The sequence below is a fragment of the Hevea brasiliensis genome, chromosome 18 (genome assembly GCF_030052815.1).
Source record: "Hevea brasiliensis isolate MT/VB/25A 57/8 chromosome 18, ASM3005281v1, whole genome shotgun sequence".
In the NCBI taxonomy this organism is placed as follows: Eukaryota; Viridiplantae; Streptophyta; class Magnoliopsida; order Malpighiales; family Euphorbiaceae; genus Hevea; species Hevea brasiliensis.
The window spans coordinates 20,737,444-20,763,671 of record NC_079510.1 but is presented as its reverse complement, the minus strand read 5'-3'; the positions used below and the strand labels follow the sequence as shown (position 1 = coordinate 20,763,671).

General features: G+C 36.0%; 1 protein-coding gene across 5 annotated transcripts in view; it reads left to right on the top strand.

The window, feature by feature from the left end:
* The window catches only part of LOC110634683 (pre-mRNA-splicing factor ATP-dependent RNA helicase DEAH1), a 39,929-nt gene that overhangs the window by 5,669 nt on the left and 8,032 nt on the right, over positions 1–26,228 (top strand). For all 5 annotated transcript variants that reach the window (XM_058140983.1, XM_058140980.1, XM_058140981.1 and 2 more), the window contains exons 11-23: positions 4,310–4,373; positions 6,049–6,128; positions 6,295–6,362; positions 6,456–6,513; positions 6,743–6,800; positions 6,896–6,964; positions 15,117–15,185; positions 15,627–15,716; positions 16,456–16,542; positions 17,798–17,913; positions 17,995–18,061; positions 19,595–20,635; positions 20,727–20,789. In XM_058140983.1, coding sequence (XP_057996966.1) covers positions 4,310–4,373; positions 6,049–6,128; positions 6,295–6,362; positions 6,456–6,513; positions 6,743–6,800; positions 6,896–6,964; positions 15,117–15,185; positions 15,627–15,716; positions 16,456–16,542; positions 17,798–17,913; positions 17,995–18,061; positions 19,595–20,635; positions 20,727–20,789 — 1,930 coding nt within the window. The remainder of the gene's footprint in view (positions 1–4,309; positions 4,374–6,048; positions 6,129–6,294; positions 6,363–6,455; positions 6,514–6,742; positions 6,801–6,895; positions 6,965–15,116; positions 15,186–15,626; positions 15,717–16,455; positions 16,543–17,797; positions 17,914–17,994; positions 18,062–19,594; positions 20,636–20,726; positions 20,790–26,228) is intronic.

Below are 26,228 nucleotides of genomic sequence, written 5' to 3'. Positions count from 1 at the left end.
TATTCTCTCAAGACAGGCTTGGATTACGATTAGAGCTTGGGGTACGTCCATGGGGAGAAATATGTACTCTGCAGTGCTGTTCTTCCCCTCCTTTGATGAAAGTTTGACCATTAACAATCAACATAGAGGATGGTAGAGATCAAATTCCGTTGCCTTTCTTATGTCATTATACTTTGAATGGTTAATAGAATAACAATTTCCTAATCATTACTATTACGTACTGTGTTAGTTTTCTGTTAGACCACATTAACATTTTATTCCTTAAGAACCTTTTCTTTGCTATTGTAATGCTCTAGGCCCTTGAACTTTTTATATTGGGAGTTTCCAGTTGATGCAAAAGTTTGTTGACATGCCATCTTCTTTTAATCTTCTATATACCTGTAGGGGTAATGATGAAAGCCTAGCCGAATTGCTAAGGAAGGGCATTTTAGGTTCAGCTAAGCATGAAGGATCTATTTTACCAACCAAGATTAACTCCAGCAACTCAAACACACTTAAACATTACCAAACACACTTAAACATTACCAAACAAACCACAACACTAATTTGGAGAAGAGAAGCCATGAATATATTAATTAACAAAAATAGATTACAAAGAGTCAAAACACTTGAAACAAAATGGCAACTTGTGCCAAGTAATTTCAAGTATATGCCTAAGACAATACAAGTGACAAACTTGTATTGAATCTAAGTTCTAGGTGGAACTTAGCAAAGAACATAACCTCACTTAAGAGTATTTGAGTTTAAGCTCTTGCAAACTCTCTCTAATGGAGTTCTAAAAACATAAAACCTTATCTGAAAATTGACAAAAGGAAGATGAAGGAGTTTATATGGTTGTTTGGCCAAGCATGGCAAATGCCTAATGGTCTATGATTGGCTGATTATTACACAATACCTTTCCTTAAATGTTTGAATAACTTAACTACAAAAGAAAGGCCTCCAAAGTCAGATTTCTTCCCCCAAAGTCTGCTATTGTCTTGTAACCAGATTTGAAACTTTAGCTTTTACTAAAAATGCAAAAAGGTTGGATAATGACATTTCTCACTCATCACTTATACAATGGATAATGATTGAACCAAAGTGGTAGGTGAGCATGCCAACACATCGTTCACATGTGCTGCCACCTAATCCAAGCTGCCATGTCACCATCCACATGGCATGCCAAGTCAGCAAGCCTCCAAATAGCTTCCTCCCAATTCGGACAAGCTAGGATCACCTTGAATATGTAGTTGCAATATTGTAAAGCACTCCAATTGACTCTCCTTAGTGTTGGCCGAATGTGTTAGGGTTCTTGCTCCATGATTGGTGCTTGCAAAGTTTTGGCTCTTGACCTTGTTATGGCTCCTTTGAATTGTGGTGCTTCAAGGTCCACCATGATGTCGTCATTAGTTGAGCAAAATTCGGTTTGAACCGAAATAACAGACCTAAGTAAACTGAACCGAAATTAAAATTTGGTTTGGTTTAATATGTAATTTAGTTTAGTTCGGTTTTATTGTAATCAATGGGTTTGTGGCTTTTCTTCTATCAATGCTCTGTTAATTCCTAATTTATTCTTGTTAGAGATCTGAGAAGCCTAAAACGCTTGGGGGAGAATCTTTCTTGATGGGCCTTGTAAAAGAACACACTTATGGACTTGACATCACATCTAACCTAAAACTTTAAGGCAATGGGTCTATGGGTCCTTCTCACTTATTTATCTCTTTCTCATTTTGTTCTGATGTGGGAATTCCACACTTGCATATTCTTAACAATCTTCTCCTTAAGTGTATCTTTTTTACATTGGGCTTACTAAGCCTGCTTCTCTTTGAACAGAATTGAACAGAAGCCTTTCTTAACACGAGTATTATGGTGTCACCAAGAGTCCAATTACTCCACCAAACCCATCCGAGCATGCACCTTTAAGAGCCATGCTGAAGTCATTATGTGTACTGAGAGTCTCCACTTCATCGGTCTACTCTTCTCCAAAAGAGTGTCTTCCTACTTCATTAGGTCTACTAGGAGTCTCTGACTCTTCCATTCACGTATCAAAGTACTATGGGAATCATTTACTATCGTCTCCATACTTGTTTCTGCCGAACTATCAGCTCTGATACCACTTATTAGAGATTCGGGGAGCCTAAAGTGCCTAGAGGAGAATCCTTATTGATGGGCCTTGTGAAAGAATACATTCATTGGCTTGACACTACATTTAGCTCAAAACCTTAAAACAATGAGTGTATGAGTTCTTTTCACTTATATGTCTCTTATTTATTCCATCTCTTTTCGATGTGGGAATTCCGCACATGCATATTCCCAATAATGGATTTGTGGCTTTTCTTCATATCTCATTTTATTTTTTAGTATTAGTTTTTTTTAAGGTCAAATTTTAATATAGTATTATTTTTGTTGATTGATTTGCAATTAATATTTGATTTCAATTTCTGAGAGATTAAGATTTGTGACTTGAGATTTGAGAGAAAAGGGAGAAACTTAGCAACCTGAAATCGATCTCTCTGCCCTCCTATTCTCAAAACTGAAGTTTTAAACCGAACCAAACTGAATTAATTTGGTTCGAATATTTAGTAAATCAGTTTTGGTTTGGTTTTATTTTTTAAGCGTTTCAGTCTATTCGATTACTTCGGTTTTAAATTGAACCGACATAATGCTCACCCCTATTAATACCTGTTTCTTTTTTCATCTTTTTGTGCATAAGCTGTAACATAATTACCAGAATCACTACAACCCGTTGAGTTTCGTGATCTGATTCGTGCGTCCCAAGTTGTCGGATGTTTGCGTTCCAATTTCGTTAGGGAACGCAATCTGAGTTGCTAAAATGAGCGAACCATAAATTAACAAGAATGAGCGAAACATAAATTAACAAGGAAAGATGGCGTGGATTTAAGGAGGATGAGAATAACAAGAAGAAGAAGGAGGTGGAGCCGAGAAGAAGATGAAGCAACAGCAAATCATGAAAAACTTACGGTTAAAAATGGCAACATCCAGGTAGGAGGAGAAGCCAGAAGAAGAACAGAGCAGCTGAAGAAGCATAAAGAGAGAAATGAACTGGCCTTTCAATTGCCTATTTTAATTATTAAACTACACCTGGCACATTCTATCAAAAAAGACTATAGCTGGCACATATAAAACAATAATTACAGTCATAATTAATTATAATGCCAATTTAATATTTATAATTAATAAGGATATATACTTCTACCAATTCTTTTATCACCGTTGAATGCTATTTTTTTTTAATTTTTATTTTCCTTTTTTAAAATTGATCTGTTTTTTCATTTTAATTCTTATAAGAATGAAATTATTATTAAATTTTTTTTTGTCTATTTTAATTATTAAACTAACCTATTTAGCTATTGAGCTTTTAAAATTATTAAAATTAAATAAAAATATACAAAATAAGATATTAGAAGTAATAAGAATTAAAAAGAAAATTAAAAAATTATTAATTTTCACTCAACAAACCCAAGATATTATTTAAACGTTTGGCATCTCCAAAGAGCGAACCGATTAAACCTACCCCCAAAGTACCCAATATATTGCTAAGAAGTGTATCGTGTTCCTGTCCCCGTGCCGCAACCTGCTGCGTACTAACTATGAGCTGTAACTTGATTCATGAAAGAGAACTCTTTATCATTTGGACATTGGTTATTGTGATGCTAATATTTTTATTTTTTCATGATTATTTATTCTTAAGTATTTTAGCAATTATTTTTTTTTTGAGTCTAAGAAGTCAAAGGTGCATGCTTGTACCTTGTCCTAGGCTCAAGGACACTTGTGTTTTACTGTGACTTGCACCTTTAGTAAGTATGCTCTATGCAATATCTGACTCAATTAGTTGCTTCTTAGTGCCAGTTTAGATTCTTTGTTTTTTATATGTTCATATATATCATATTTGTGGCTTGTGAGGCATTCCCAAACAATGACTTCATGTGATTGTAGCATTAATCACCTGAGCTAACATCTGTTTCTGGTTAATTATGTTTACTATATTGGGTTGTAAATTTGTAATGTGAATGCAATGCAACAGTGATGTCATACATCAACTTCAGAAAGTTCCTGGTTTTGATACAAGTATGTGACTCAATAAGAAACCATGAACTATCTTTTACCATTTATGCCTTGTTTTTGAGTTTCTATGACATATAATTTTTGATCATTGACCACTTTTATTTCTGAGCTACTGAGCAAGTGCATGGATTTAATTTCCACATGTCGTAAATAGTCCTAAACATTGTCATCATCTGTAATTCTGGTGAGTTCAGTTGCCATAACATACAGTGTAGTAAGCATAATCTATTTCTTCTTTTGGCAGATACAAGAAGGAAATATATGAGCTTGTGAAGAAGAGATCTGAAGAGGCTGATGACATAAATGACGTAATTAACTGCTTATTAATTTTACGGTGGTGGTTGTTCGGTATAATTTTTGTTACATTGTTCATTTATTTGTCACAGTAATACATGTTTTTTAGTGATTTAAATGACGATTCTTAGCAGAGTCCTATGCAATAATTTTTTGCATTAAACACGTCAAATGGGTATTAGAATAAGTATTTTTCTTGCAAAAGGTTGAGAGATGATCATTTTACAAAATTTGCTATCTAGTTCTGTAGATCATCACATCTGTACGATCCTAAGCATTTTCTTTTCTCACCTTTGTATAATTGTAGATTTATACAAGGTCTAATCACCCATAAACCCACTGCAATTTGTGTATACTTGTCATTATGTAGTTGTGGAAAGTCATCCTGAGTCACAAACAAGAAATTTTCATAGGAAAGCTATGAGGTTGAGTAAAATGTGAATTGATGTAGCTGTGGTTGAAAAAGTTGGAGAGTTTAAACTATTTAGGCCTTTTTTAGTTTTAGAGAATGTTTTCTGTTCCCATTTCCAGTCTTCTTTTTCCATTTCTCAGTTTTCCAATTTTCCAAGCTGAAAATTGAAGAATTAGAACATTTTTATTCGTCTAATTTTTCCTATGCTTCATTTTTTGTTTTCCATTATAAGATTTTATTTAGACTTTGTTAAACAAGTACTAATTCATTATAAATATTGATTATTTAGATGCAAATATATAAATAATTTTGTAATTTAATCACAATTATAAATTTTGTTAATTTGAAAATATAATTCGGGCCTAAAATTATCATGACAATTGAATTATTTTAAAAAATTCAAAATTAATATATATATATATATATATATATATATATATATATATATATATATATATATATATATATATAAATGAGCAAGTTCTCTGAAAGGCAAAGACAAAAAAACACTATAGAAGAGTAGTTTTTAATTAATTTTGATACTGCCTCTTCTTTATGGAAAAAACCCAGTGTAAAATTTTAATTTGAAAAATTGTTAATATGTATATATTCTTAATTTAAAAAAGAAAAGAAAAGGTGCTGCTGGGTTTCAAACCTTGCAGCAACGTACAAAAGCTAAAAATTTAAGCCAACTGATCATCAATCTAAATTTAGCTGACATTTATTTATATATTACACATAAATGAAAGGAAACTAGAAAAAAAGGAAAAAATGTTGCTTCTGGGATTTGAACTCAAAAAGGTGCCAAAGAATGGAAAATGCTTTGTTTTCCAATTTTGACAAGCAACTCTTTGGAAATGAGCAAAACAAACAGTTTAACTTAGTTTTCTTGTAGTCTAAATTTGTAAAACTTCAAAAATTGTATTATAAATTTTCATTTGTAAATTTTTTCACAGCTAAATACCAAATCCTGTTTTCCATAGACCATTTTCTAGTTCTCTTTGAATAATTTTTTGGAAAACAAGGGTTTTTTTCCCCACAAATACACTGTGTTGGAAGTAAGATGTAACTTCTCCCTATTCTTTTCCTGCTTCTTTGTTATAATCTTTCTTCCTTTCTCGTAACTTTTACATGGTTGGTGGAGTTGAAAAAAACCTTCATGGTTCTATATGATGCATTCACCTATTTTCCATTCATGTATTTTTTGTGTGGTCATTTTACATCAATGTTGTTAACTTATTGCATACTGCTGTTCCACATTCTTTCTGAAAGGGCAGTACAGAATGCCAGATGCATATGATCAGGAAGGAGATGTCAATCAGGAGAAGAGATTTGCTGTGGCTTTGCAGCGCTATAGGTCAGTTTAAAAAAAATACTGCTCTTGATCGAGACCACTGAAATAATTTGACACATTACATAAATTTTATTTTATTTTTATTTTTTAGTAAATTTCAGTGGTAGTGGCTAGTGCAATACTTTCAATATTTGACTGGTTGGTTTGTCTTTTTGGCTATCTTGTATAGGGACCCTAGTGCTGGCGAAAAAATGAATCCATTTGCAGAACAGGATGCTTGGGAAGATTATCAAATTGGTAAACTCGTGACGGTTTTATCATTTTTTTTAGCATTTCTTTCTACTGCTACACAGTTTTGGGACTAATTATGAACTCATCATTATCCTCCAGGGAAAGCAACATTGAAATTTGGTTCAAAGGATAAAAAGCAAAGATCTGATGATTATCAGTAAGTTTGGATATCCCTCGACTGTCACATCATTGATGAAAGTTTTGACTTAGCATTTCTTCTTATTTTGTGTTGTTTTACGTTCTTATTTCATTTTTCAATACCTTATTTTTCATCTTTGTTTTTCTCTTATTTTTCATTTTTGTTTTTCTCTTTCTGAATTTAAATGGTCTTACATGTTCTTTTTCTCTCATGTGAATAACATAATTAGCACTATGAATTTGTTTAGGTTTGTCTTTGAGGACCAGATTGAGTTTATCAAGGAATCCGTGATCGATGGTGACAAGGTAGATCCATTAATCTCTAAGTTACAGAGAGATGTGTGTCATTGTCAAGTTTTCCTTTGAAATTCACAAATAATTGCCTTAATTCTCGCATGCAGTTTGATAATGAAGTGCCTGGTGAGTCCTTGGATTCCTCTAGGGCAAAATCAGCTTTGGAGAAGCTTCAGGTGTGTTTTTTTTTACTACATATGTTTTGCCTTCTTTTCCTAATGGGATTTTCAACCTCTTTTAATTTCCCCTGTACCTTACTGGAAGTTAGTGCTGCCACTGGAAACAATCTGGCATGCATTAGTTTTAGCCAAATAAGGATGTTGAATACTTGAATTTTGGTCCTCAATTTTTGCTCAAATAAGGATTTTGAATTTTGATCTTCAATTTTTGCTTTCTCGCCTATGTAGGGCTTTCCTTTACACTCTGTTTGGGAAATTTTTTAGTGGGAAAGGAAAATAAAGAGTGGAAAATAAAGAATATTTTCCTTTTGTTATTTTCTTTGCTCTTGTTTGGATAGAAAGGGAGGAAAATAAAGAGAGGAAAGAAAAGTATGATAAATTTACAATTTTATCCTATGTATTTTTCAAAAAAAAAAAAACTTTAGAAAAGGGTAATTTTGTAATTTTAATGTATAAGTATACTTTTCTCCCATACTTTTATTATTTTCTCTCAAATTTGGAGAGAAAATAACTAGAGGAAAATAAGATTTATTTTCCTCTCCTCCCTAATTTTCCCCTATTTATTTTCCTTCCTCCCCCTTTTCTACCCATCCAAACATAGTGTTAGTTTTATATTTAATCTTATAGTTTTATATTTAATCTTATTTTCCTTGTGCCATTGGGAAAGGGCAGTGTTTTTTTAAAAAATTTTTTTTTTCTTTCTGAGAGAGGCAAGTTGTTCATGTTAGTTATCAGTGGAAAGGCAAGTTAATAACTAGCCAAGTTATCAACTCTTGATACAGAATTACCCTGAATCTGCACTGTTGTATCCTCCAGAGCTAGTTAATCCAGTTCCCATGTGGAATCGCCCACACCATAACCCCACCAGATCAAATTTTGAGGTTGATAAATTTTCCCTTTTTGTTTTTCTTCTATTTGGTTTGAACTCGATTTCTTTCTTATTAACTCTTAAACCATCTCTCCTAAGCAGCATTCTCCTTTCCCTTTCTGCATCTCCAATCCTTTTTTCTAAACTTCCTATCTATCTAAATGGCTAATGCCCTTTAATAAAGACAGTTGATTTTCACATCACTAAAACTCTTAATTCCTTCTTTTTTTCCCCTGTTTAGTTTTAATTAATTTTAGTTTTGCAGCAACAACAAAACTGGCAGAACCTTCAATGACGTGCTCATGCCACCACCCTCTAACTAGTGGACCCTTGTATATAGCTTGCACTTTAAGGAGAATAGATTAATGATCAGGCCTTGGGATGAGCTTTTGAAAGATATTTTTCTTCCTAATCTGCTGTTAACAATAAATGGTCAATGCGGGATTTGGAAGGATTCTCCCTAGAATTAAGAGTGTTAGATCAAATAAATCGTTACATTTATATATAGCATAGATTGCATAAGAGATGTCCTCTATTATCCTTACCATTGTCTTTTGTTGATGAGTTGTACCCCCATGGTGCTCTTTATTTATTTTTTAAATAGGAAACTCATAATAGTACTTGGTATTCTGTTGATTGATTAGACAAAACAAAATTGCATTTGATAGAGATTAGGAACAGAAAGTTAATAAAATAAATGGAAGAGGGCTACTTTTGTATTACTTAGCAAAATAACGTATTACAACTCAAAAACTCTTACAATCCACTCCAGAAATGGCTTAACAAAGCAACTCTAAGGAATTCCCTAAGAATTCTCTTAGCCAAGCAATAGCCAAAAAGTAAAATAACAGAATTATGCATGCCCCCATTACTTTCTTCCTTTTTCTTTAAATAGATCTCTCATGTACTGGATTGTTGTTATTCCTGCCTGCCACTTGGCCCCTATATTCTTGCCGCAGTAACCCTCATGTCCCTCCATAAGCAACCTTGAGGCTTCTAGAATCCCTTTGCTGTTGGTGCCTTTAAATTTCTTCCTTGAATATACCCTCAATTGCTTTGGCCCATCTAGTACTTGGCCCAATTGATGCGTCCCACATCGGTTCTGCAGGGAGGCCTTGGGTGTTATATATATGGGTTTGCAAACCTTCCTTTGTGAGCTAGCTTTGCAGGTGGAGTTAGGCAGATTCATATCATTTGATATTAGAGCCTTACTCTGTATGGGTTGACGTTCTTCGGGAGAGGTCGGGGTGAATGAGTCATGACTCTGGTTGTTTCACGAGGACGTTAAGTCTAAAGGGGTCGAGAATGATGCGTCCCTCATCGGTTTTGGATACAAGTCTTGGGTGTTATATATATGGGTTTGCAAACCTCCTATTGTGAGCTAACTTTTGAGGTGGAGTTAGACAGGTTCATATCATCAATTGATGATTATCCCTATCATTGCTGCCCTCATTAACAACAGCCTTGTCCTCAAGGCTGAAATTTGGAAACTCGTTTCTGAAATCTTCCAATGCAAATTAGGTAGCTTCTTCATTGGAAAGACCTTTCCAACGGATCAACACTTGCTGAGGGGGATTAGAGGCTCCTCCCACATTACGATAGTGTAAAACTTCTACAGGTTCAAAATGGATATCATCATGCATCATATCTTGAGGCGTTGAGCTGTAATTGAATGGTTTCCCACTACTTTCTTAAGCTGCGAAACATAGAACATAGGATGAACTCTGGCCTCCATTGGTAATTTTAGCTTATAGGCTACTTGCCCAATGTTAGCAACTACTTGGAAAGGCCCATAGTAATGAGCAACAAGCTTCGGAACTACTCTAGCATGCACAGAAGTTTGGCGATGAGGTCGATATTTAAGGAATACAAAGTCCCCAACATTAAATTGAACATCCCGACGATGAAGATTTGTAGCTTTAACCATCCTTTGTTGAGCTCTAGTAAGATTATATTGCAACTGTTGAAGTAGCTCATCCCTAGCACTTAACTCCTGCGCTACTGCTTCCACCTTAACCTCACTCGGTAAATACTTTACGAGAGAAGGGAGTGGACGACCATATACAACTTCAAAGGGAGTCAATCCAGTAGCCATATGAAAATTTGTATTAAACCAATATTTTGCCCAATGTAAATACTTACTCCAATGTCGTGGCTGTTCTGATGAAAAGCATCTTAAATAAGTCTCTAAGCAACGATTTAGTACTTCTGTTTGCCCATCAATTTCGAGGTGATAAGTACTCATTTTCAATTGAGTCCCTTGCAGCCTATAGAGTTCTTACCAAAAATTGCTAAGAAAAAGTGGATCACGGTCACTAACAATGGATTGGGGAATTCCATTAAGTTTCACAATTTCTTTATTAAATATTTCAGCGACCCCTTTTGCGGAGAAAGGATGCTTCAATCCAATGAAAGTGATAGTATTTTGAAAGTCTGTCAGTAACAACAAAAATATAATCTATTCCATGTGACTTAGGAAGCCCAGATATAAAATCCATTGATATGTCTTCCTATATTGTTGAAGGGATGGGAAGGGGCTGCAATTATCTAGCTGGATTAGTAGCTTCATACTTGTTCCTTTGACACACATCACATTCGTCAACAAATTGTTGAACCTCTTCAACATACCTTTCCAATACACATTCCCTGCCAACCTTCTATAAGTTTTGTATGCCCCTGAATGTCCTCCCATCACTGTAGAATGAAATTCTTTCAATAGAATAGGAATTAAGAAAGAATTAGCAGGTCGTACCAATCTACCATGATAAAACAGCCTTTGTTGAATCAACTGGTAATAAGGATGAGAAGTTGGCTCTTTAATAAGTTCAAAAATTATTTTTTGTAGATCTGAATCTTGTTTGACTTTAGAATCCAACTTATCCAAATCCAACCACACCGGCATAGAAATAACTCGACACTGCATGTCTTCCGCACAGCGTGATACGGCATCTATTGCCTTGTTAATTACTCCTGGCTCATAGACAATTACAAATTCATGCCCCAAAAGCTTTGCCAACCAATTTTGCTGCGCTGGAGTGGTAATTGGTTGTTCCAATAGATGGCGAAGACTGTGGATCCGTATGAGTTGTGAATTTCCGGCCCACAAGGTAAGGATGCCAGTGGCTTATAGCTAAAACAAGAGCCATCATCTCCTTCTCATACATAGATTTAGTTAAGGATTGTTCCGAAAGGGCTTTGCTACAATAAGCAATTGGTCTTTTGTCTTGCATTAACATAGCATCGAGCCCCCTACTAGAAGCATCACACTCCACTACAAAGGGTTTCTTGAAATTTGGCAGGGGCAACACAGGAGAAGTGATAATGGCAGTTTTCAATTCCTCAAACGCTTTTTGAGCTTGCGGAGGCCAAGAAAACTGAGTCATAGGTTGTTTCTTGAGTAACTGAGTTAAGGGTTGAGCCATTTTCCCATGGTCCCTTATAAATCTTCTATAATAGTCTATTAGGTCCAAGAATCCCCTTACACCCTTAATGGATTTTGGATTAGGCCATTGCAACACACTAGCTTTCTTTACCGGATCCATTGCCACACCCTTAGATGATATTATATGTCCTAGATATTCTACCTGGAGCCGTCCCAAAAATGACTTCATGTTAGCAACAAACTGAATCCTTTCAAGAATTTGCAACACTTGCCGTAGGTGCTGTAAATGCTCTGGCTAGCTTCTGCTATACATCATCAAAAAATACTGGCACAAAATGGCGAAGGCACAGTCTAAAGTTGTCGTTCATAGTAGATTGAAAGGTGGCTGGTGCAACCCAAATGGCATTACCAAAAATTCGTAATGGCCAGTATGGGTGCGAAAAGCAATTTTAGGCACATCAGCTTCCTTAACTCTGATCTGATGATATCTCGAACGCAAATCAATTTTGGAGAAAAATTTAGCTCCATGTAACTCATCCAACATCTTCTGAATCACAGGAATAGGGTGTTTATCTGGCACTGTCACCCGATTGAGGGCTCTGTAATCCACACAAAATCTCCAACTTCCATTCTTCTTTTTCACTAACAGGACTGGACTGGAGAAGGGACTTGAACTGGGATGAATTATTCCTGCAGCCAACATTTATGCCACCATTCTTTCAATTTCATTCTTTTGCCAATGACTATAATGGTAAGGTTGTACGCTAACTGTTGCTGTAACTGGCTGCAACGGTATAGCATGATCAGTTTGTCTTTCTGGTGGAAGACCTGAAGGTTCATTGAATACTCCGTCAAACTGCTCAATCAAAGACTGCATTTATTCTCTCTGATCTAAACTTAACTCAGTATCCATGCCATGAATTGGTTCAAGCCCATTCGTTTCCCAAAGGACAGCATAATAATCCACATCCACCATTTTTTCTAGAGCCGAAACTGATACCATTGTTCTTGTGAAGGATGGCTCTCCTTGCAACATGACTTTAGCTCCACAATGAAGGAATTCCATCATCATTTTAGCCCAATTAACCTGCACATCGCCAAGTTTCTCTAGCTAAGCAATGCCCAATATCACATCTATTCCAGCCAAAGGAAAAAATAACAATTAGTTTGAATGACCATTGCATCCAAAGAAATCATTAAATTAGGACATAGACCTGATGACTCTGTTTGGTGACCATCGCCCAATCTGACTCCGAAAGAAGTTGGAACCACATGAAGATTCAACTATGATACGACACGATCGGCCACAAAATTATGGCTAGTGTAATCATGATAATAATTGAGTGTCCTTGTAATTTCCCATGGATCTTTATGGTGCGAGGACTGGAAATTCCCTCGACAGGATAAAATGGAAGCTCGAGTTGAGCAAGTTGGCTTTCCTTCATCCGTGCTTTCTCTGATTTCTTTTCTTTTTCTCCCTCACTTGGCTTCTCTTCATCTTCTCCAACAATCAGCGCCCTCAGCGTCTTATTTGGACACTCGCGCATAGTGTGGTAAGGCTGCTTACATCGGTAGCACAACCCTTTAGCTCTTAAGTCTAGGAATTGCTGGTGGGAATAATGCCTAGTTCCCTTGTTTCGAATTACCCCCACTGTTGTGCTCTTATCCTGGTTTGGTGGAGCTGGTAATCTTAATGGGCCTGTATTGTTTTTATCTGGAGATCTAGAGTCTTTTTGATATCCCAAGATTGATGGGTCTTAGTTGAAGTGATTTCCGGAGGTCTGGATGGTGTAAATCTAATTGAATGACCCAACCCATGAGTCCTTCCTCCTCTTCCCTTGTATTCTCCCTGATTACCCTTATCTCCTTTCCTCCAGAAAAACGAATAAGTACCCTCTCGATCTCCCTGGCTATCTTCATGGTGCGAAATAAATCTGTGGTTTCATAAGAATGAATTTGGACACGAATATCCGATTTCAATCCATTCAAGAAATACACCAAATAGTGCTGGTCCATTATACCTGAAACTTGAGAAGCACACTCAATGAATTCCTCAATATAAGCTTCCACTGATCCCTCTTGTTGTACTGCAGCCAATCTTTCAAATGGGCTAGCATATTCATCACCTCCATACCGTTGTAAAAGTTCCAATGACAACCTTTCCCACGACATGGCTGGAGTACGTTGCTTAACCCATCTCATCCAGTGAAGTGCTGGAACATCCATGCAAACCGGAGCCAGAGTGACTTTTTTCCTCGTCAGGAATATTGTGAACAGAAAAATATTGATCAGCCCTTGTGAGCCAACCAACAGGATCGGTTCCATCAAAGTTTGGAAGTTCTACCTTCTTAGCTATAAGCTGGGATTCATCTATTGGCATCTGGGCTATTGGAATCACATTTGACGATGACGCCCCTTGAGTGGTAAGACCTCCCAGAGATCCTAGGTTATTAGGACTATGCCCATTTGTTTCTTTCCCTTTGATTAAGGTAGCTAAATTAGCTAACATTGTTTCAATCCCATCCAACTTGTCCAACTTTTGTCTATGTTGTAATAATTCATCCCTCATTCCATTAAACTTCTTGTCTTGTTGTTCTCTTTCTAAACTAAACCTTCGAAAATTTTCTTCCAATGCTGTTACGTTCCTCTCTATTGCTACAACTCGTGAATCCATTCGTGTGTTTGGCATTCGGCAGGTTGGACCAATTTGATGGAGATTAGGAACAGAAAAGAAATAAAATAAATAGAAGAAGAGGGCTACTTTTGTATTACTTAGCAAATGGCGTATTACAACTCAAAAACTCTTACAATCCAGAAATGGCTTAACAAAACAACTCTAAGGAATTCCCCAGGAATTCTCTTAGCCCAAGCAATAGCCGAAAAGTAAAATAACAGAACTACGCATGCCCCCATTACTTTCTTCCTTTTTCTTTAAATAGATCTCTCATGTACTGGATTGTTGTTATTCCTGCCTGCCGCCTGGCCCCAAAATTCCTACAGCAGTAACGTCCTCATGTCCTTCCATCAGCAACCTTCAAGCTTCTAGAATCCCTTTGCTCTTGGTGCCCTTAAATTTCTTCCTTGAATATAGCCTCAACTGCTTTGGCCTATCTGGTACTTGGCCCAATTGATGATTATCCCTATCAGCATTTGAGTATATGGAAGTTGAGTATTACATTTTCTTGTAATGGAATTTGAAAAATATAGAAAGAAAATTGTCTTAACATATTTAGGAATTTTGTTATAAGGCATTTCAAATTATCACGTTAATAAAAGTAAGAAATGTAGCATTTTCTTAAAGAAATGTAGCATTTTCTTAGTGACGGTCAGGTATTTAAGAGTCATGTATTTAAGTGATCCCTTTCAATAGATTATATTAAAAGGTCTTGGTGCTTGATATTTACTTGTCTTAACGTTATAGCCTTTTGGGGTCAATGGTTATTGACATGGCATTAGAACCTGGTTTCTGGTTTTGATTTGGATTTGTGAGTTTAGCTGTTGTTTAAGGTTCATCTGCTAGTGGACCTAGGTTGTGATTTGATGTCATTTGATTTTTGAGTCATAAATGTAAATATAGCAAAATATACCTGATTGACATTTGCGAAATGTGGGGATAAGCATGTTTATGTATCATCTAGAGACTGAAAGCTTCAGTATTGATGGCTAGGTAGCAACGATCATTTGCACAGTATTAAGTATCAGTTCTTGACGTGGTAATTGGAAGCTTGTTATTTTCTTATTAGAACATGTATGGTAATTCGAGATCTTATTTGTAACAATGAATGCCCAGTGGGAGTGATGGGTGCAATACTATGTCTTGTAGTGTGCCAGTTGCCATATCATATCATCTGATTGAGAATGTTATTAGAATTTCTGAGATTTAACTGTTATTAATGCAGGAGGAGAGAAAAACTTTACCTATATATGAATATCGAGAACAACTTCTTGAGGCTATTGAGAGGTTTCAGGTTTTCTACTCTCCTGGTTACATTTTGACTTTTTTTTCACCAAAATCCAATGTCTTCACACACAGCATACACATCAACCGCTTGTTTTGGAGTCTATGCAGCATGCTATTTAACACAAAAAAGAGTACCATGTGGTTTCTCACTTCATCACTCAAGGGAGAAAGCTTGTTTTTCATCAAATAGGTACCCTTTGGTTTATCGCTGTTACTTTGTCCCTCGTCCTGTTAATGATGTGCTGATTTGCATCCACTATTAGATGGGGCAAGGACAAAGTAACGTCATGAAACCATCGGGTACTGTTGATGAAAAACAAACTTTTGCCCCTTAAATTGATAAATTGTAAAACCAAATGGTGCACTATCCCTAATAATTATGTACTATGCATGCATGTGTGGATGTCTTTATTCAAGTTGTAGTTATTTTGATTAAGTTCTGGTGCAGGTTCTTGTTATTGTCGGAGAAACTGGTTCTGGAAAGACCACTCAAATTCCGCAGTACCTTCATGAAGCTGGATACACCAAGCGCGGAAAGGTCTGTTCTTTACTGTGTGTTTGATGGTAGATTTTACTGGAAATTCTTTCTTGTTATGATTCTGTTGAACTTTCAGTCACTTCTGAAAGCGTATCAATAGCCATTTAATGGTCACAATTCTTTCACGCATACTGATGCAGGATAGATTTGGGTATCTTCCTGCTGGTGTTTAAATGATGGGCAGTTTCAGTAATTGGTGGATTTTAGAGATCAGATATAAAGAAGGGGAATGCTAAACTAAATGAAACCTACCACATGAGAGAGTGCATGAATTTTTTATGCACCCTCCATGTGAAGTGTTTCATGCTGAATAGTATGATCCTATAGAAAACTAGTTGAAAATTCGAACTTCAGAATTTTTTTTTTGTTCTTTTTAAGTGAACAACTGCTACAGTTTTATTTATTTTTTTATAATTTATTTGTTTATCCTTAAACTATTTTTTATGAATTATATTATAAAGCATTACATTATTTTAACAATACATTTAAATAGAAAAATTGAGTGCGGGAGTTATAAAAATTAATATAGTAATACATTTGTAACAAACCATTATTTAGGTAATGGATGTATTAAAATTATTAAGGATAGTAAATTTAGAAAAATTTTGATATAAATGTGTGCTTTCAATTATTTTAGGAGCATTTTTGTAATTTTATAATTCACATTGATTCATGTTTGGCAATTTTGAAAAAAATTTGAAGACCATGGTGGGCCTATAAATCTGTTTGTGTCTCACAGGTTGGTTGTACACAGCCAAGGCGGGTTGCTGCTATGAGTGTAGCTGCTAGGGTTTCTCAAGAAATGGGCGTCAAGCTTGGTCATGAGGTATGCAGCCTGCTTTCAAGTCTTGTGCTTTTGTTGGTCATGAGTTTATGCCTGTTTCATCTCATGCACCAAATTGTGCTATATGCATTATCTGATCTAGACTTGTCAATTTCATTCTAGTACCATACCTAGAACTCCTTGCTTTAAAATGTTACAATGTCAATTGTACCATTAGTTTGGATTTTAACACGCATCTTCTCCTGTTATTATTGTTTTTTTCTGAAATTTCTCGTAACCCTTTTTCTGTCCATTGAATAAACTTTAAGAGATGATTTATTCAAAATTGTTAAAATATTGTGTGAAAAGATCTTGGAGAAGTTTTAGATATAAGGTCGAGCCTTTTAAACTATAATTGATAGATTAAGCTCACAATTTTTTCACTTGACAAGGGTTGTCTTTGAAGCCGCATATTCATAATTTCTTAGAAGAAATTTGAGAAGAAATTTAGTGAGGTCTTCAATTTCAGTGACTTATAAAGTTTGGGATTGACATTGTGATGTTTCAATGTATGAAATTCAATTTGTAGTAATCCCCAAAGTTATGGCGATGCAGCAGCTCCATCATGTCTCTAGAAATTTTTTGCTCTTTAAAAACCTAAGGAAAATAATTTGGTCTTAGAATGAGTATCTTTTAACTAAGCCTATTTGGTGGGGACTATATGATTCCTGTTCAGTATATGTTACTCTATATGTAGTATTGTTTTATGAGTTTTCCAAGTTTGGGATTTCTACTCCTAGTAGGATTAGTTATCAAGTCTATAGATACCTATAACCTATGTAACCAGTTATTTTTTAGGTCTTTTGGAATTATAATGCTTGATTTGAAAGTCTTGCTGCCCCTCTCTTTGTTCTTTCTTTTCTCATCTCCTTTTTCTTCTTAATTATTCTGCTACAGTATGATGGGCACAGCTACCTTTCAACTCACCTTATTTTTTTTTCCTAGACCTAATTTCAACTCCAAAGCAGTATTTGATTCTGCATCCTTACAACTCTAAATTCACAAATCCTTCTCCATCCTAAGATAATTCAATTGCTTGAATTTGCCGACCATAAACCATTAGTAGGCTGGTTGTCAACCTGTCTTAGCTTGGTGTTATTATCCCAATAATATGTTTCTATACCCTGGTGGTTTCATTGGTGTGAAAAAAATTGAGAGAACATGTTTATGGCTGGGGGTTTATTGCATTTGGGTAGTTGTATAAATTAATTTTTTGCTGATGAATGGGCAACAGTAATCTTTCCCATGTTATCTTTAGGTTGGCTACTCCATTCGTTTTGAAGACTGCACATCTGAGAAGACCCTTCTGAAATATATGACAGATGGAATGCTCCTACGTGAATTCCTTGGTGAGCCAGATTTGGCAAGCTACAGGTGGTTGTGCTTCACTGGCTCCTTAATGGTTTCATTCTTTGGGTTTTGCTGGTTTACTTACATTGTCTAGTAATTTATTAGTGTCGTGATGGTGGATGAGGCACATGAAAGAACTTTGTCGACTGATATACTATTCGGCCTAGTAAAGGCAAGTACATTGCTCCAATGTTATGATCATATCACAACCACAAAAAAGACATTTGTACATTTGTTTTTGGCCTTCTGCATTAGTTTTTAAGAGTCTATTGCACCCCTGATGTTTTATTTTGATCTATTATTCCTTGACCTTTTATTTTTTACCTATTGCACCATTAATTTTTATTCTTATAATCAATAAGCACAAGTTGCTCTACTTGTTTATGAATAATTGAATAAATCATCAATTTCATGTTTATGATGGCTGGACAATTATCAATATCATATTTAATCCATTATTCACCAATTAATTGGGAAAATTATGTCTATTGGTTAAAGAAAAATTGATGGTGTAATAGGTCAGAGGGTGTGAAACACTTTCTTAATTAGTTTAGGGGTAAGTTTATTTATTAAGCCTTCTAGGCTGCATTTGGTTGCAAGGACTGGACTGGACAGGACAAATCCTCTGGACCGGACTGGTTGCGTTTTGTTGTGCACTGAGACAGGACAAGATTGTCCCAATAGTGATTTTGAGTTCTCCTAGAAATAGATGGACAAACTTGTCCTTGTTTTGGGACAAGCGTATTCATGAAAAATGCCCTTATGTATAAAAATGTAGTTTAATTAGTATATATTTTATTAAAATTTTCTAAATAATTTATTAAATTAAAACAATAATATTAAATTCAAATAAAATTATTAAAATATAATAAAATTTTAAAATTAAATATAAAAATATTATTTTAGAAAAAATTAAAATAAGATGAAAATTAATGTTTTATTTTATTTATAGACGTAAAATTTTGAAATAAACTAATAATTTATAAATATTATTTGTTTGTTGTTATTTAATATTATTTTATCAGAGTTTGTCAAAAATTTATAGAATGTGAGTTTATATGAGTTTGATAGTTGAACCAAGTGTTTGTGTCACACGTAGAAGGACTAGGTTGGGAAATAAGTGAGAATAGGTCAAACGAATATGGGTCAAGAGTCATGGAAGTCAACTAAGAAAATTGGAGGGAAAAGTTCTTAGAAATAGAAGTTAGTTGTAGAAAACAGTTACTGAGAATTGCGTCTGGAGTATTGGCGAGAATCAGTGTATAAAAGAGCTGAGAAAACTATCTATTTTGAATTCTATCAATAAAATTACTGTTCTCTGTCTAATTCTCTGTTTCCACTATAATTTCTCTTTTGTTCTATCCTTTTCTTCCATTCTTTCTCCTTGATTCTTCTCTAGTTCCTGCTGTAACTGAATAGTTAGTGTTTCAATCCAAACAGTTAGACAATCAAATAATTTGACAGAATTAGAGGAATTAATGTCATTTTGGACAGTGTAAACTGTCCTGTCTCAAACGCAAGACAATACAAATATTTTTCTTTTCTTGTACTGTCCAGTCCCACATTGTCCTGTCTAGCCAACCAAATGCAGCCCTAGGGTAGTCAGATATACGGAAAGCTCATTATCACCTTGGCGTTCTGGAAGCATAGAGTTTTTATTATCTTTTCCATTTAATATCTGAAATCTGATGCTTGTGCATGACAGGATATAACCCGTTTCCGACCTGACTTGAAGTTGCTTATTTCAAGTGCAACACTTGATGCTGCAAAATTTAGTGATTACTTTGATTCAGCTCCAATTTTTAAAATTCCTGGAAGGAGGTTTCCTGTTGAGATACACTATACAAAAGCACCAGAAGCTGATTACCTTGATGCTGCAATTGTAACTGTTCTTCAAATCCATGTGACACAACCCCCAGGAGATATTTTAGTCTTCTTCACAGGCCAGGAGGAAATAGAGACGGCAGAGGAAATTTTGAAGCATAGGACCAGAGGTTTAGGGACAAAAATTGCAGAGCTTATTATCTGCCCTATATATGCAAATTTGCCAACCGAGCTTCAAGCCAAAATATTTGAACCTACTCCGGAAGGGGCCCGGAAGGTCGTCCTTGCAACAAATATTGCTGAAACATCTTTAACAATTGATGGGATCAAGTATGTCATTGATCCTGGCTTTTGCAAGATGAAATCATATAACCCTAGGACAGGGATGGAGTCATTGCTTGTAACACCTATTTCAAAAGCTTCAGCCATGCAGCGTGCTGGTCGTTCTGGACGAACAGGTCCAGGAAAGTGTTTCCGGTTGTACACGGCCTATAACTACAATCATGACTTGGATGATAATACTGTACCAGAAATACAAAGGACAAATCTTGCTAATGTTGTGCTCTCTTTGAAGAGTCTTGGAATTCATGACTTACTAAATTTTGATTTTATGGACCCTCCACCTTCTGAGGCATTACTAAAAGCCCTGGAACTCCTGTTTGCACTGAGTGCACTAAATAAACATGGTGAGCTGACTAAAGTTGGTCGAAGGATGGCTGAGTTCCCACTTGATCCTATGCTATCCAAAATGATCGTTGCTTCTGATAAGTATAAGTGTTCAGACGAGATAATCTCTATTGCTGCTATGCTTTCTGTTGGAAATTCAATATTCTATCGTCCAAAGGACAAACAAGTTCATGCGGACAATGCCAGAATGAATTTCCACACAGGAAATGTGGGAGACCATATATCTCTTCTCAAGGTTTGTACATATGTGGTAGATAATTTTAATTTTAAGAGCATTGGTGGTATTATCTTATGGTTTATGTCCTTTGTATTGTTGTCGTTTTTAGGTGTATAATTCTTGGAAGGAAACTAATTATTCTACACAATGGTGTTATGAAAATTATATTCAGGTATGGCCTAATATTTTCAGATTCATTATGATAGTTACTGTTATCTCATCCACTTACATTTTGTACTTATAGAAAGAGATGATTCTCCTTAATTTCAATTAATCTGTACATGGGTATATATATACAATTGATTCCTATAATTGTGTTCTACTAATTAGGAAGAAATCCTAAATAGGAATACAGAATACAGAATATACAGAGAAATAATGTAATGATTGACTTTCCATAATACTCCCCCTCAAGTTGGAGCATAGATGTTAATCATGCCCAACTTGTTACAAATGTAGTCAATTCTAGCTCCATTCAGAGCTTTTGTGAAAATATCTCTTAACTGCTATCCAGTTTTGATGTGTCATGTTGAGATGATCTGTTGTTGAATCTTTTCACGAACAAAGTGACAATCAATCTCAACATGTTTGGTCCGCTCATGAAACACTGGATTAGAAGTAATATGGAGAGCAGCTTGATTATTACACCACAATTTTGCAGGCAGAGAGGTCTTAAAACTTGTCTCATCTAGTAAATGAAGTATCTACATTACCTCATGTAGAAAGAGATAATTCTCATTGATTTCAATTAATCTGTACATGGGTATATATATACAATTGATTCCTATAATTGTGTTCTACTAATTAGGAAGAAATCCTAAATAAGAAATCCTAAATAGGAATACAGAATACAGAATATACAGAGAAATAATATAGTGATTGATTTTCCATAATATAGTGATTGACTTTCCATAACACTCCCCCTCAAGTTGGAGCATAGATGTTAATCATGCCCAACTTGTTACAAATGTAGTCAATCTTAGCTCCATTCAGAGCTTTTGTGAAAATATCTCATAACTGCTCTCCAGTTTTGATGTGTCCTGTTGAGATGATCTGTTGTTGAATCTTTTCACGAATAAAGTGACAATCAATCTCAATATGTTTGGTCCGCTCATAAAACACCGGATTAGAAGCAATATGAAGAGCAGCTTGATTATCACACCACAATTTCGCAGGCAGGGGGGTTTTAAAACCTGTCTCATCTAGTAATTGAAGTATCCACATTACCTCACATACAGATTGTGCCATGGCTCTGTATTCGGATTCAGCACTAGATCGAGAAACTACACTCTGCTTCTTGCTTCTCTAAGACACGAAATTTCCTCCAATAAAAATGCAATATCCAGTAGTTGACCTCCTGTCAACCTTAGATCCAGCCCAGTCGGCATATGAAAAACATTCAACATTCAAATGCCCATGATTACCATATAGCAAACCTCTTCCTGGAGCGCCCTTGAGATAACACAAGATTTGTTCCAAAGCTTCCCAATGAGCAATAGTTGGGGAAGACATAAACTGACTTACCACACTAACGGCATAAGCAATGTCAGGACGAGTGACTGTAAGGTAATTCAATTTTCCTACCAATCTCCTGTATCTCTCTGGATCTTCAAATAACTCACTATTCCCTGCTAATAGTTGTAAAGTTGGAGTCATTGGTGCGCTACAAGGCTTAGCACCTAATTTTCCTGTCTCTGTCAATAGATCGAGGACATATTTTCTTTGAGACAAGAAAATACCCTTCTTACTTCTCATAACTTCGATACCCAAGAAATACTTTAACAATTCCAAGTCTTTGGTCTGAAACTGAGTTTGGAGGAAGGTTTTAAGAGATGAAATACCTGCAGAGTCACTGCCAGTGATGACAATGTCATCCACATAGACTACCAAGAGAATTAGACCAGCCTCAGATTGCCTATAAAATACTGAGTGATCACACTTACTCTTTTGCATACCAAATTCATGTACTGCTTCACTGAATCTCCCAAACCATGCCCTAGGACTTTGTTTCAAGCCATAAAGAGACTTCCGAAGCCTACAAACTTTACCCAACTCCCCCTGAGCAACAAACCCAGGTGGTTGCTCCATATACACCTCCTCCTGAAGATCACCATGAAGGAAAGCATTCTTGATATCCAATTGATGCAGGGGTCAATCATATGTAGCTGCTAAAGAGATAAACAAGCGAATAGAAGTAAGTTTAGCTACAGGAGAAAAAGTATCAGAGTAATCAACCCCATATGTCTGAGCATATCCCTTTGCTACAAGGCGTACTTTTAACCTAGCCACAGAACCATCAGGATTTACCTTTACTGTAAATATCCATTTACAACCAATAGCTTTCTTACCAGTAGGCAAAGGCAATAGTTCCCATGTACCATTAGCATCTAAAGCCTCCATTTCCTCTTTCATAGCATCACACCAGCCAGGATGAGACAGTGCCTCATCAACAGTATTAGGGATAGGAACAGAGTCTAAAGAAGTAACAAAACACCGAGAACAAGAAGACAATTGATTATAAGAAACAAAAGAAGAGATAGGGTAAGTACATGAACGTTTACCTTTACGAAGAGCAATGGGTAAGTCTAGATCAGAATCATGATCAGTATGAGGTACAGGATCTCCCAACGAAGTAGCTGGTGGAGGATCTGAGTCAGGAATCTCTAATCTCCTGGAGTAAACATGAACAACGGGAGGTCGAGTAGGTCTAGAGACAGAAGGAACAGGCTGTGAGAGAGGACTAGAAATTGGTTGGACAGTATATATTAAGAGATCATCCTCCTCCCCCTGACTCTCATACACAGATGATGGAGGAAAAAATGGAGTGGACTCAAAAAATGTGACATCTGCAGAAACAAGATAACGAGTAAGAGTAGGAGAGAAACAACGGTACTCTTTTTGGAGCCGGGAGTATCCAAGGAAGACACATTTGAGAGATTTTGGATCTAATTTAGTAACCTGTGGACGAACATGACGCACAAAACAGGTACAACAAAAAATATGGGGTTCAATAGGGAACAAAGATTTTGTAGGAAACAAAGTAGTATAAGGAATATCCCCATTAAGGACAGAAGACAGCATATTATTGATAAAAAAACATGCCGTAGAAACTGCATCCGCCCAAAAATGTTTAGGTACTTTCATCTGAAAAAGAAGAGCACGAGTTACCTCAAGAAGATGACGATTTTTTCTTTCGGCTACGCCATTTTGGGATGGGGTATCCACACAGGAAGACTGATGAAGAATGCCATTTTGTGTCATATAAGGCTGAAATTGTGCTGAAAAGTATTCTTTGGCATTGTCACTTCTTAATATGCGCACATAAATATTAAATTGAGTTTTGATTTCATTACAAAAGGCACAAAAGATAGAAAACAATTCAGAACGATTCTTCATTAAATATAACCAGGTAACACGAGAGTAATCATCAACAAAAGTAACAAAATAACGAAATCCAGTTTTAGATGTAACAGAACAAGGACCCCAAACATCAGAATGAACTAACTCAAAAGGGGATGAAGCCCGTTTATTGACTCTAGACACAGAAGGCAAACGATGATGTTTTGCAAACTGATATGACTCACATTCTAGTACTGATAAAGACTGAAACTGAGGACATAGCTTCTTCATGGTAAACAAAGAAGGATGGCCCAATCTACAATGAGCTTCAAGAGGTGTTAAGGTACTGGAGCAAACAAGCGACCGTGGTACATGATTTTTCAGAATGTAAAGACCACCTGACTTACGTCCTCTACCAATAATCTGCTTCGTCGTAAGATCCTGAAACAAACACTGGTCAGGAAAAAAGGAAACAGAACAATTTAAGGTACGAGTAAGTTTACTAACAGAAAGTAGATTAAAAGAGAATTTTGGTAGACACAAAACAGAAGACAAAGAAATTGACGAAGTCGGGTTCGCAGTTTCAGAACCCATGACACAAGAAGTAGAATCATCAGCTAAAGTAACAGTAGAGGAAGTGAGATTAGACTGAAAAGTAGATAGAAGACTAGAATTACCTGTCATATGATCTGTCGCACCAGAATCAATAACCCATTTGGATGAAGAAGACACAAGGCATGTAGTGGATTTACCTGACTCAGTGATCGCAGTGACAGGGGAACTGGTAGGCCTTAGAGATGCCTGATACTAGGAAAATTGTGCAAAATCCTCTGCAGATACCAAAATAGTTTTCTCAGAGGAAGATACTGTAGAATTCTCTGCTGCCATATTTGCCATTTGTGATCGCTGATTTTTCCTCTGAAGTTGCGGACAATTATATTTTGTATGGCGAGGCTCATGGCAATAATAACAAATGACTCCTCTTGAGTCCTGATTAGAACTAGCCTCTCCATTACGCTGATTACTTCTGTTGCCTGTAATTCCTCTACTTCCTCTTCTATTACCCTGTTGTCCATTTGGATTACGGCTAATAAGAGCACTACTGGCAGGCTGTGAAGATTGAGTACTCTCTGTACGAAGGACCCGTGTGAACGTTTCATGCAAGGAGTAAATTTCAGAATTGGAGAGAATCTGAGATTTAGCAGTCTCATACTTTGAAGGAAGGCCTGCAAGAAAACTCATAACAGCCAGTTGCTCCCGTTGGGCCTGCTGAACTTTCACATCAGGACTAAAAGGCAACAATACATTAAGTTCCTCATATACCCGTTTAAAATCCATAAAATAAGCCGTGAGAGGCTTATTCTCTTTCTCAGCACGGTAGAATGCCTTACAAACATCATAAATACGGGAGATATTCCCTTTATCAGAATACAGAAAATCTAAATAATCCATCAATTCCTTAACAAATTCACAGTGATTAATTAAACTAATTACCTCACTATGAATCGAGTTCCGAAGCTGCAAAAATAACCGAACATCCTCCCTTAGCCAAGTTTGTCGTGTATCATCAGTGGGTGGATCTTTAGTAAGGTGATCATCCTTATCAATGCTACGCAAATAGACCCTAACAGTCTTACTTCACTCCAGGTAATTCGAACCATTAAGTTTGTGTTCCGTGATCTTAGTCATCACCGGAATCACATCAGAAATAACATTCTTATTGTCTGCCATTTGTTGAGACAAAGAAAACTAACCGAGACGCTAATCCAAAGTGCTTATAGCAGCAAAATAACCCAAAATCACAAATCAAGCAAATACCGAAATAGGATCTTAGAGCCAAACCTTAGAAGTTCTTTAATGGCATACTGGATCAGGCAACAGCACACAGTGGTGGAATGAGGGGGTTGAGGCGACGCCGGCGATGTTGATCGGGGTTGAAACGGCCCTGAGCTGGGTAGTGAGAACAAATAGTCACCCTCGATTGATGACCTGCTCTGATACCATGTAGAAAGAGATAATTCTCATTGATTTCAATTAATCTGTACATGGGTATATATATACAATTGATTCCTATAATTGTGTTCTACTAATTAGGAAGAAATCCTAAATAAGAAATCCTAAATAGGAATACAGAATACAGAATATACAGAGAAATAATATAGTGATTGATTTTCCATAACATAGTGATTGACTTTCCATAACACCTCACATACTGATTGTGCCATGGCTCTGTATTTCGATTCAGCACTAGATCGAGAAACTACACTTTGCT